Here is a 13,645-nt window from a genome sequence, read left to right as displayed (position 1 = left end):
CACCTATGTCAAGGGTTTAACATGTTTAAACAAAGAAACGCAGTCAAAGATGACTTTCAATTCTCAGCACCTTCTGAGGTGCTTACTTAAAACAGTTTATAATGCTGAACAGTCAATGAATCATAAGTAATATAACTCATGGTAGGGTCAAATCAAGAACTCCAGCTATAATTAAAACTAAGAAAAGTATTTCATTCTATTTGGACAAAAATTCAGATAGTTTCTAAGCAACTACTAAGTGGAAAAGACTTAATGTTCCCCAAATGCTCTAAAAGGTAGTGCACATATCCTAACTGCATATTGCATATGCGAAGTAAAGATTAAATAAGAATAGCCTCTTCATATTATAATGTACAAGTCCTATAATAAGCATGAAGGGTTATCATTGTAGGAACAGAAAGCAGCAGGGCGATAAGCCGTTTAACATCAAGCGCCCCACCCCCCACCATACTTTGAACTCTGCTGCTTCCACATTAAATTAGTCCAGCAAGGTCTGAATTAGGTCAGAAAACACATGGGCCTTCACCTGGTGGGAAGAAATTAGAAGAGCAGAAAAAGCAGCAGCAAGCTTCAGAGCTTCATTCCCAGTTGTCCAACTCCAGTCCTTGATGACTAGATGACCTTAAGGAGGACGTGCCTTAGTAAGCCCGTTCCAACCCAGAACGCTCTCCTTGACATCCAAAAGCTTTTTGACAATTTAAAAGTAGATACCAATATCTACTAGAATAGCTCAACTACTGCCATTTTACAAGCTCCATTCAATCATTCACAATCAACTGTGTATTTAATTAGTACCATGCAATGTGGAGATACAGATATAAAGGCCTGCCAGTTAAAGATGATGGATTGAACGCATCCGTTTACCTTGGCAATGCCCCAAAACTCCACTGAAATGACACTAAAAGATTTTTTTAACCCACGATAACAAAGAGAATGAAAGAGGAGACAACTGCAATGACATTTTGAAAGCTGTGAAAAAGCCAAATCTTATGGCAGCTGTGAGAAAAGCCAAAAATAAAATATGTGCACACTAACTAGCACCCCCAAAAGGCAGCTCCACGCACACCTGGAACTAGGGATGAAAGGGGGCTAAAATAAGGAGGATTTAGTAAAAACCTTTTTGAAAAGTAATTAGATACCCTCCAACTTCCATCTCTGGCCTCTCCCTCATTTCAGCACAGGTTCAGCGATTTCCTTTCTAGGGAGGGTGAAACAGAAGGTCTCTGAACTGGGGAATAAAAGCAGAGTGGGCATAGATTCTATACTTGAAATAGCTTAAACAAAGGTTTAGAGACTACATGTGGAGATACCCATATCTCTAACCTTCTTCATCCAGAGAGAAGACTGGAAGATTCTTCTGTAGGAAATCTGATCAGACCATTGGAAAAGACCCAAAGATACTGACCTTGGTTCCAAAACTCAACTGCCCAGACAAATCACCTAACTTAGAAGCCACAAACTCCCACTTCATGCTAGGAGCTTCCAATCAGCTTCCTAGTGCTCTAACAACAAACAGAACAGAGAGCAAATGCTTACCAGAACTTGAAGGTAAGTCTGTAATATTCCAGAAAACAGAGACTTTTGGAGGGAACTATGCAGAAAGAAGCAAACTTTAAAAAAAAATCATTGATATTGTCAGAGGGATTTTAAAAAGATATTACACTTATGAAACAAGAGCAAGAAGCTAGAAAAAGGAAAATTCGGACCTCAAAAAAGAGCTCCTAGAAATCAAGATATAAAACAAGTGAAAAAAAGCAATAGCAGGCAAGATAAAGTGGAAGAGATCTCCCAGAAAGTAGAACAAAAGGACTAAGAGGTAGAAAATAGAAGGGGAGGAAATTCAAGGCTCTATCTAAGAGGGCCAATGTCGAAAGGGAGAGAACAGAGAAATGAAGGGAAAGAAATTAAAAAAATAGTTCAAGAAAATTTCCCCCAACTGAAGGACCTGAGTTTCCAGATTGAAAGGGTGCACAGGGAAAGGATGAAAATAAACATACAATAAGGCATGCTATTGTGAAATTTTAGAGCAGCAGGAACAGGAAAGGGTTTCCAAAAGCCTTCAGAGAAGAAAAGCAGAATTTAAAAAGAATCAGAATACCATTTGATTTCTCAATGGTAACAAGAAGAGCCAGAAAACTGGGGGTTGAGGGGGAGGCAGCAACATTCTGAGGGTAAATGATTTACAAACTAGAATTCTATACTCAGCCAAACTATAGGGGCAAGAGCAAATTAAGATTTTTACACCTGCAAGGCCTCAAAAAATCAACCTCCTATGCACTCTTTTCCAGAAAGTTACTAGAAGATTTGTTCCACCAAAATGAAGGCACAAATCAAGAAAGAGAAAGACAGGACATCTAGGAAAACTGAGGATCCAACATAAAAGGAGACAAGATTCCCCAGCATGCTGGTAAAGGGAGATTATAACGATGTCAGCTTTTCAAAGGTCCAGAGAAAACTAGTCCAGATTGAAGGTCAGAATGCTCTAGGAGAAATGTCTCCAATAAGAACTGACACTATGTTTGAACATACTGAGTGAAATACATAGTTCTTGGGGAGAGTATAGGGATAAATTACTGGTGAGCATGGAAAACAAACAAAGGATATAAAATAAGGCAAATTTTTTTTTTCTGGTGAGGAAGACTGGCCCTGAGCTAACACCTGTTGCCAATCTTCCTCTTTTTGCTTGAGGAAGATTGTTGTCCCTGAGCTAACATCTGTACCAATTTTCCTCTATTTTGTATATGGGACGCCACCACAGCATGGCTTGATGAGTGGTGTAGGTCTGCGCCTGGGATCCAAACCTGCAAACCCCAGGCCACCAAAGTGGAATGTGTGAACTTAACCACTATGCCACCAGGCTGGACCCCAAACAAGGCAATTTTTAACTAAGGGAAAACAAAAAGCTGTGCATTCATAATATACACACTACATGGCTCAGTTGTGAAGAGACTTACCCAGTTGCATTAATGTAATCACTGACTACTGCTCTAACCAAAATGACATCTGATAATGATAAAATGATAAATGATATATTGGGGTCTACCCCATATCGGAAAGATGTGAGTATGGGAGAAAGGGGTAGGAGAGCTAAATCTTCATCTTCCGTAGTGAGAAGACAATATATAACACCTAACACTGAAAAAGTCAAGAAGCAGTGGAGTAAGTACATTACTTAAAAATGAAGGTAAAATGCTAAAAGCAGCAGCTAGTAAAAGTTGGTAAACATTCTACTGAAATACCTGGTGTATGAAAGACATTCAATGACTGTTGAATTGCACTGACACACAAAATAATAAGTATAAACTTTAGTATGTGCCCAAATTCAAACATTATGTAAAATGTTAAAGACTGCTCTTTAAGACTTTTTCCCCTCTATTTAACCCAAGTACCTAAACTTTCTGGGTGACAAAAGAAAAAGAAGATATTGACTATTATTTTTTTAAAATCTTACCCCCCAAAAATTAGTGATGCTTCCCAAATGAAAAAAATTAGCCATATTTCACCATAAGAGAATTTGATAGCACTATTGATAAGCTAATTACCTCCTTGGATAATCAAAGACATCAAATCCAATATACACTGGAATGAAGCAAGGAATACTTGTCCTCACAGTATCATTTAGTGAATTCAGATGTGGTGGATTTAAATCTTGGCTTTGAATCCAGATGAGTGTTTAAAATACATTAAAAAGCTTATAAATCAAAACAGAGGTTACCCTGTAAGGAGCGTATTTATGAAGTTTTCTTGCTGGTTGTTGAAAAATTTATGTTTATTGTGAAGGAGGGATATTACATTTTACATTAGGACAAGATAGATATCTTTTTTTATTCAAGCTTAAATTAAATTCCAATTAAAATTTTTGATAACTAAAATGTCTGGCAAACTAGCTGATCATAAAAATATAATAATTGAACTATCATTAGGATAAGCAAGTCTTAATGAAGTCCTCTATCCCACATTTCCATATATCAGTGTCAGGAACACATTTACGTTACCACAGACAGACTGGAAATAATGCTGTTTTAAAAAGCCTCCCAATTGAGATGAGTTGAAATAAATAAATGAGTCCAAGAGTAGTTAATCAAATTTCATTTATTCATTCAATCATGAAGTAAATACTTCCTGAGTAAACCTACTATGTGCCAGGCACTGTTTGCTAGTCTTTAAAGCACAGGATAACTTACTCCTAGGTGTGTTTCTTCCTCCTCTTCGATAAACCTGAAAATGAAACATATAAATCAAGGAAAATAAAGAATCCATTTTCCTAGCATTCAGGTGATGTTATTTAACTGGAAGACAAATCATCCTATCCATTTAAACACTATTATATAAAAAACTACCTACCTTTTGTCTTTAAATGAAGAATGATGGTACACCATAGAGGATGGTCTTCTTCCTTGCAATTATGTCGCGCATGCTCTGGTATCGTGGTTCCAAACACCAGAAAATATAGTGAGTTTTGCATAAGACTCTATTTTTCTTCAAAGGACTTACTATTATGTAAAGTCCGACAGGGCAGAAGTTGCTGGCACCGTTAACACCGTGAGCCAGATAATTCTTTGTTGTGAGGAGCTGTCCCGTGCCTTATAGGATGTTTAGCAGCACCATGTCTCTACCCCCTAGATGCCAATAGCACCCCACTCCCAGCTGTGACCTAAAATGCCTCCAGACATTGCCAAATGTTGGAGGAGGGGAGCAAAATTGTGCCCTGTTGAGAACCACTGCTTTAGAGGAACACCTCAGAGAGGTAGAGTGATTGTAGACAGAAGAAGAGGCCAGATAAAACACAAATCTCCCTTTCATAATTGTAGGCTTCTGCTTTAGTGTATGCTTAGGTACCTCAACCAGTTGATGCTAGTGGTCTACCACCATTTTAAGCTCAAATGTCTTCTATTTCTAAATGTAAACTGGGGTAAGAGAAGAGAAGTAGTTCTATTAAAACGATTCACAAAGCACACAAAGAAAACAATTCTGCCTAATCGTTCCTCTATCTTCCACTTAAAAGGATATCAAGGTTATCTTTTTTGCTAATTACTTAACATAACCCCAGAAGTTCTGACAAATATTTGAGTCTGCGGCAGACATAGCCCTAGGTGCTAGAGAAAGATAAATTTATCAACCGCATTTACTGAATTGATAAATCACTCCTATAAACAGCATTTTCTTCATGATCTTGAATTTGGCAAAGGATTCCTAGATATGACACCAAAAGCACAAGCAACAAAAGAAAAATAGGTAAATTGGATTTTATTAAAATAAAAACGTTTATACTTCAAAGAACACCATCAAGAAAGTGAAAAGACAATCCACAGAATAGGAGAAAATATTCGCAAATGATATATCTAGTAAGAGACCTGAGTCAGAATATATAAAGGACACTTACAACTCAATAATAAAAAAATGAATAACCCGAATAAAAAATGCGTAAAGGATAGGAACAGACATTTCTTCAAGGAAGATATACAAATGACCAATAAGCACACAAAAAGATGCTCGACATCACTACTCATCAGGAAAATTAAAATCAAAACCATAATGAGATACCTACTAGGATGGCTAGAATCAAAAAATCAGATGATAATAAATGTCAACAAGGATGTGGAGAAATCAGAACCCTCATAGGCTGCTGGAGGGCATATAAAATGGTCCAGTCACTTTGGACAAAGAGTCTGGCAGTTCTTCAAACAATTAAAAACAGAGTTACCATATGACCCAGTAATTCCCAGCAAAGAGAACTGAAAAGATATGTTCACACAAAAACTTGTACATGAATGTTTATAGCACTGTTATTCATAATATTCAAAAGGTAGAAACAACTCAAATGTCCGTCAACAGACAAATGGATGAACAAAATGTGATACAGTCATACAATGGAGTATTATTTGGCCATAAAAAAGAATAAACATGGATGAATCTTTGAAAACATTATGCTAAGTGAAAGAAGCTATTCACAAAAGACCACATACTATATGATTTCATTTATATGAAATGTCCAGAATAGAGAAATTTATAGAGACAGAAATTAGTGATTGCTTGGGGAGGGAGAATTGGGGCGAAATGGAGGACGACAGTTAAAGCCTATGGGGTTTCTTTTCTCTGGTAATGAAATTGTTCTAAAATTGACGGGGGTGATGGTTGCACATAGCTGTGAAAATACTGTACAAAAAAACCCACTGAAATGTACACTTTAAAAAGAGTGAATTATATCTCAATAAAGTTGATTAAAAAACAGCATTTAAAGAACAATGGACAACACAGTATTTGGACCACGGTTTATTAACAAAAACGTCTTATTTAAAATACCCTCACATCTGAAGAGATCTTTTGGTTGCAAAGTAGGAGATGATTACTGAATGCTATTTCACCTACTGAAAATGCTCCAGGTAAACATTTTATTTAAAACTATAAAAATCTTGAAAGTAGGAGAAAATTAAAATGCAGGCACCAAGGAACTTCAGAGGACAGAAAATGCAGTGTTTGTTTAAGATGTATTAGGGGGCATTAAGTAATTAGATTCGTGCCGGGGGGGGGGGGGGGGGGGGTGTAAGCAAGAAGATAATAGCTCATAGGAAGAAGCTCAGTCTAGAAGACTCCCTTCCTTACCAGCCTGCAGTGAGGCTGAAAGAACTCCGCTCCTCCATACATACTGTATACCTTATTATTCAGGAAGCTAAAAATAATCACCCATATGATTTGCTCCAGTAACAAATAGAAGTTAAGTAAACACTAAAAGGTCAAACACAAACAGATTTAAGGAAACAAATGAAAAGCCAAACCAGTCCCCAGGAATGGCTACTGGGAAGTTTCACCAACCAGCACGCATTATTGCGTTCCCCAGGCAGAACAGAAGATGTGATCCGCGCATAGCTCACAATCCCACTACTGAAATTTTTCAACCTGTGTCGTTTTCCATCCAAATAAAGTCCGTTTCTGTGTTCGCCTTGTGTGATATGCCAGTTAATCTAGCCTATCTCACTGCAGAGCTCTTGGTTTGCCAGGTCCCCAGAGTCCACAGTTTCCCCGACCTGAAGAAGCACTAACGCCAGCGACAAGGAAATGCCCGCGGGGGTGGGGTTGGGGAGGCATTAGGGATATTTTTTTATCCTTAATCAATCTCAGCTCCTGCCTTGGTCATTACAAGCAGCCTGGTTCGCCATCAAGTCTGGGTACCTCACACAGCACTGTGCCCAGTTCCAAACCAAAATTAGGGCTAATTTGGGGGAGGGGGCTGGCAAGGAGAAAAACAACTAAAGGCGGGACTGGCTTTTTCTACAGAGCCTCAGGTTTCAAAATGACTGCCTTGGAAGGTGAACTGACCCAGATTATGGAGGCGGGGGGCGATAGACATTCATTCTCCTGTAGGGTGGCTGTGGCTTAGTGTGGGAATGGGGAACTTGCTGGGGCGGGGGGGGGGGAACTACACGGAAAGAGAAATAACGGGGAATGGTCTTTCCGTGCCACCCACTCTTCCAAGTGAATCACTGCAGTGTCAGCCCTGCACTGATCCCACGAATTGCCAAACAGGATGAGGTAAGGCACAAGCCCTGAGCCCCCTCCCCCTCCTCCCGCGCACAGAAGGGTGCATCCCTCCGCGAGGTGCACCACGCAGCCCCCCGAGGCCTCGGCTGAGGGACTGACGTCACCCTTCTGCATTGAGCTTCAAGGACTGGTAGCATCACCGCTTAGATGGAGAGTAGAGTTGGGGCGCTTCTGCTGTCACCAAACGGCGGGGGTCCTCCCCCAGGGCTCTGCGGACTGGGTTCACGCAATGACACAAAGACCAGATGAAGAGTGGAAGGGAGTGGGAAAAGGATCATAAGACACCTCTCTCGGGTCGCCGAGAAAGCTCAAAGATGCCCCTGGTTTATGTAAAACCCTCTGCCCTCCGTGCATTTCAGCGCGACGGCGGCGCCTGCCCCCCACCGGTGCACTGGGTGGGCTCTGGTCGCCCTTGCCCAGCCAGGCAGGCACAGGGCTCCTGGCGCCTTCCTCTCGCAGCCCCGCGGGGCCGGGAATCGCCGGGAATCTGGGATCAAACCCCGCGCTCCCACGCCCGCCGCCAGCCGGCCACAGGTTAGCTCCAAGAGGCTCCGCGAACAGGCTGGTAAGGGAGGGCGGTGAGGGGCGTCCAGAGAGGAAAACAGACAAACCCGCAACTTTCCCCAGAGACTGACCCTATTCCACGAGCCTAAAAAATCAATCAAAGAATTAAAAAATTTTGGGAAAGGTCGACAACCTGCAGTCACCGCCGCCGCGCAGCCCCTTGCAGCCTGCGCCGGGCGCGGTCCAGGCTCTGAGCAGCCCCAAGCCTGCGCCCCGCCATCCTGCAGCCCCGGCCCAGTCCCCTGCGCCTGTCTCCTTAAGGAGGGGGCCAAGGTTTGATTTTGGCTTTGGGTTTTTTCCTCCCCCTTCTTTCTCCAAGCATCACTACCCGGACTGACGGACGGCGGCCTGGCCACCGGCCCGGCGTGGCCACTCACCCAGAAGACGAAGGAGTAGATGATGAGGAGGGTTTTGAGACAGGTTATCACAGGTTTGGTCTCCATTCTCCTCGATGCCATACTACAGAGCTGCGGCGGCGGCGGCGGCGGCGGCGGCGGCGGCGGGCGGCGGGCGAGCGCACGGGAGGGGGCGGGGGCGGGGCGGGGCGGGGGCGCGTGTGCGGCGAGAGGCCCCGTGCGCGTGCGTGAGCGCGCACCCTGCAGGGCGCCCGCGGAAGGAGCAGTGCCTGGCAGTGACTGCGCATGCTGAGAAGGCCGCTCGCCTGGGCAAGCCCGCGCAGCCTCAGACTCCCAGCCGAGGAGCCGGCGGGGCCTCCGGGAGGGAAGGGGCCGGCCTGGGGGATGGGTCGGAGGTCAGGGCAACGTCTTCCAGGCCGCTAGGGCACGCAGGTTTCTGCTTTGTACATAGTAGGGCTTTACATTTGCGGTTCTGTCTGCATCTGGCTACACGAGGTTTATTGATATCCCCGAAAAGCAATCACGTTTCTGCGTTTGGACGCCCCACCAGCCCTTCTCAGATGGAAGTGGCCCAGTAGTCCTGTTCTTGGAACAGGGAGGCCTTGTCTGTGCCAGGAACAGACTGTGACAGGTGGCCGGAGATACAGCTGGAGGGATGGTCAGGAACTCAGGAGCTCAGACAGACACCCCAAATCCTCGTCACCACAGGAGCTCCATTTTTTAGATTTCCTCACATTTGGCAATGATGAAGCCGATTGACAAGAAGTTTCTGTATAAAGGTACCACTCTTCCTGCACATAAAATGTTTGACAACAAAAAATGTTTAAAGTGCCTGAGAATCATTTTTCCCACCCTAGCAAGCACAGACTACTCCACACCCGGGAAAGAGAGCTGTATCCAGGTCAAAAAATAATGTTAAAAAACAACTCGGAAGTTCCTCAAAAAACTAAACATAGAGTTACCATATGACCCAGCAATTCCACCCCTAGATATATACCGAAGAGAAATGAAAACACATGTTTACACAAAGGCTTGTACATGAATGTTCATAGCAGCACCATTATCATAGCCAAAAAGCAGAAACAACCCCAAAGTTCATCAAGGATGAATGGATAAACATAGCGCATCCATACAATGGGAAATTATTTGGCCACAAAAAGGAATGCAGTATTGATACATGCTACAACATGGATGCCCCTTGAAAATAAGCTAAGTGAAAGAAGCTAGACACAAAAGACCACATATTGAATGATCCATTTATAGGCAACGTCTAGAATAGACTGATCCGTAGAGACAGAAACAGATTAGTGGTTGCAGCGGGGCAGCAGGAATGAGAAGTGACTGTTAATGAGCAGGGGGTTTCTTTTTGATTTGACAAAAATGTTCTGGAATTAGATAGTGGTGATGGTTGCACAATTTTGTGACTGTACTAAAACCCACTGAATTGCACGCTTTAAAAGGGAGACTTTTATGTCATGTGAATTATATCCCAATAAAAAAGTAATGTACACTCCACCCAGATTTCCTGTGGCTGGTTTGTAGAGGAACACATAGTATAGATTGTGTCAGAGATTTAGCTGAATTCCTGAGAGGCTGCAGTCAAAACCAGCAACACAATCACAGGCTAACTCAATTGTGGCTGATGTGAAGGATACCTTTTGTGAAAGAGGAAAAAATAGTCAATAAGGCTTGAGAAAGCCTGCCAAAGTCAGTTGTTACAGGAGTAATTATAACCTCCAATGAGTTGTACATCGTCCCAGGTCAGTGAGGTCATTGTATAAACAGGACAAAGATATGAGGAAGGGGAGAACCCACCTAAGGAAATGATCAGCCATAACAAAAGGGTACGTGAGTATAGAGGGGAGTGGACAGGAATATGGGTGCAGGTGAAAAAAGAGGAGGAACAGATTGGCAAGGGTTCTGTTATCCAGGAAGACCCTGCACAATGATTCTGAACTCTAGTTGCTCATTTGCATCGCCTTGAGAGCTTAAAAAAAAACTATGCCTGTACCCAAATCCAGGTAGCCTGAGTCATTTGGTATGAGGTGAGCGGTCAGCAGTTTTTAAAGTTCTTCAGGTGGTCCTAAGAGGAATCAAGAGTTGAGGGACACTCTCCCTACAGCAATGAGCTTAAACCCACCTTCAGAAAGGAGCTTTCTCCTCCACTTTTACAGTCCCCAAGCAGCAGCAGGAAAAGGATACTGAAGACTTCAAACCCAGTGGGTACCCTTAGCCCAAAAAGGTCTTGCCCGTGCATAATTCCTCTGTAGAGGGGTCAGAAATCTCAATTTTGAACCCATCAGGGACACTGCTGAGGGTCATAGATAATTTCGTGAGTTAATATGATATTCACAGATGGTGCCCATCAGCTCAGCTAACTCACATTTCACAGTTTGTCTAGAGCTTTTTTAGGATATCTATTGGGTCCAGATTCTTGAAACCTTGGACTGTTCCAGCAAAAATGAATTATTTAAATATAAAGATAAATATGAATATTCAGTAATGTAATTAATGGGTAAATTAACATAGCTCATAGCTAGATTCTTTTTTTTTTTAAGCTAGATTCTTGCTACTTAAATTGTGATCTGCGATATAATAGGGTGACAAACCATCCCAGTTTTCCCAGGGCTGAGGGATTTCCTTGCACTCTGGATTTTCATTGCTAAAACTCGGGAAGTCTTGGGCAACCCAGAACAAGTCGGACACCCTCTCCCTGAACTAGCAGGATTGGCATCTGCTGGGAGAGCTCGTTGAAAATGCACAACCTCGGGCCCCACCCCAAGCCAGTGTTAACAAGAATCCCAGGGGATTTAGATGCACAGTAATGTCTGTTAGCTTGTCATGGATTAAATTGTGTCCCTTCCCCCCCCAAAATATATTGAAGTCCTAACCTCAGATTGCGACCCTATTTGGAAATAGGGTTGTTGCAGATATAATTATTTAAGTTAAGATGAGGTCATACTGGAATAGAGTCAGCCCTTAATTCAATATGACTGGTATCCTTAAAAGAAGAAGAGACACAGGGAGAGGGCCTTGTGAAGACACAGAGACACTCAAGGAGAAGGCCATGTGACTGACTGGAATGTCGCACCTGCCGGCCAAGGAACCCCAGGGATTGGCTGTCACCACTAGAAGCTAGGAAGAGGCAAGGAAAGATTCTATGCAGTCTCAGAGGGAGCATGGCCTGCTGACACTTTGATTTCAGACATCTGGCCCCCAGAACTGTGAGAGAATAAATTTCTGTTGTTTTCATTCACCCATTTTGTGGTACTTTGTTACAGCAGCCACAGGAAACTAATACGTGTTTAAGATTCACTGATCCCCAGCTCCTCAAAATATAACCACAGCTACCATACCACCCAGCAATTCCACTGCTAGGAATATACCCAAAAGAATTGAAAACAGGTGTTCAAACAAAAACTTGTACATGAATGTTCACAGCGGCACGTGTCACAACAGCTGAAAGGTGGAAACAACCTAAAGAAATGTCTATCAGCTAATGAATGGGTAAACAAAATGTGGGAAACCCATACAATGGAATATTATTCAGTTATAAAAAGGAATGAAGTACTGACACATGCTACAATATGGATGAAGCTCGGAAACGTTATACTGAGTGAAAGAAGCCAGACGCAAAGACCACATGTTGTGTTATTCCATTTCTATGAATTATCTAGAACAGGCAAATCCATAGAGACAGAAAGCAGATTAATGATTGCTGGGGGCTGGGGGAGGGGGAAGGGAAAGCGACTCTTGATAGGTATGGGGTTTTCTCTTGAGGTGATGAGAAAGTTCTAGAGCTACATGGTGATAATAATTGTACAACATTGTGAATGTACTTAATGCCACTGAATTGTACACTTTAAAATGGTTAAAATAGTAAATTTTATGTTATGTGTCTTTTATCACACAAACACAAATAACATATAACCACAGCAGGTCCAAAGGCCCTGTGGCCTGAAAGAAGGCTGCACTTGGGGAGCTGACAGAAGGTTAGCAAGGCTCAATAGCAGAGGCAAATATGGTGTACAGGAGGCTGCAGAGAGGTCAGTCCATCCAGGTCCTATCAGATGATAATAAGAATTTTAATATTTTGCCTAAAAGCAAAGGGGAGCTTTTGATTTTTAAAGATTTTCTTTTTCTTTTTCCTTTTTCTCCCAAAGTGCCCCCGGTACACAGTTGTGTATTTTCAGTTGTGGGTCCTTCTAGTTACGGCATGTGGGATGCCACCCCAGCATGGCTCCACGAGTGGTGCCATGTCCGCGCCCAGGATTCAAACTGGCAAAACCCTGGACTGCCGAAGCAGAGCGCGTGAACTCAACCACTCAGCCACAGGGCCAGCCCCAGGGAGCTTTTGATTTTTATTTGCCTTAAATTCAGCAAATACTTCAAGGAGAATTGGACCACCACCAAAGGTCCTACCTACCTGGTCTCTGCTCCTACCGTTACCCCCTCAATCTGTTGTTCACATAGCAACCAGAGTAATCTTGTTCAAACACAAATCATATCATGTCACTCTCTTGCTTAGAACCCTCCAGGGGCTTCCCACCATTGCACAAAGAATCAAATTTCAACTCTTTACCCTGACTTAGAAAGTGTACGTGAGCTGGCTCTGATTTCCTCTCCCATTACTCTCCTTTTACCCCTGGCCTCAGCTGCTCTGTCCTTCTTTCTGTTCTTCCATCAGACTTCGTTTCACTTGAAAGCCTCCACACTGGTGGGTCCTATCTTTAGAATGCTCTGCCCTCTAAACTCTGAATGGTTGGTCCCTTCCTTGCTGTCATTCAGATTTCAGTATAGCTGTCACCTCCTCAGAAAGGCCATTTTGGATGAAAATAGCCACCCAGTCACTCTATGTTCTAATTCTCTGTATGGCACGTATCTAACATTTTTTATTCATGTGCTTGTTTTGTTGTCCACCTCTCCCACTAAGCTCCACATGGATGAGTATTTCTGTCTGTTTTGTTCACTGTTGTATCCTCAGCACCTAGATACAGTAGCAATTCAAAAAAATGTTGACCAAATGAATGGTACATAGTAGTCACTCAATAGATGATCGTTGACTCATTGAAAAAGTGTGTGATACTTCAAGTGGACCTTGAAGTATGAATGAGATAATAGTAGTCTTTGAGGAAAGGAGGAGATCATTGCAGGCTAAGGAACATCATGAACAAAAGGAGAAAACT

The 13,645-nt window shown here is 42.7% G+C and overlaps 1 protein-coding gene across 1 annotated transcript in view; it reads right to left on the bottom strand.

Moving 5' to 3' along the window:
• TSPAN7 (tetraspanin 7) overlaps nucleotides 1-8,810 on the bottom strand; it is a 128,593-nt gene extending 119,783 nt beyond the window's left edge. The window contains exon 1 of the mRNA XM_070605725.1: nucleotides 8,481-8,810. Within this exon, the coding sequence (XP_070461826.1) occupies nucleotides 8,481-8,561 (81 nt within the window). The 5' untranslated portion in view covers nucleotides 8,562-8,810. The remainder of the gene's footprint in view (nucleotides 1-8,480) is intronic.
• Between the last annotated feature and the right edge of the window lie 4,835 nt (nucleotides 8,811-13,645).

The sequence above is a fragment of the Equus przewalskii genome, chromosome X (genome assembly GCF_037783145.1).
Source record: "Equus przewalskii isolate Varuska chromosome X, EquPr2, whole genome shotgun sequence".
NCBI lineage: Eukaryota > Metazoa > Chordata > Mammalia > Perissodactyla > Equidae > Equus > Equus przewalskii.
The sequence above is the reverse complement of the archived record's forward strand: the minus strand, read 5'-3'. Positions and strand labels throughout refer to the sequence as shown.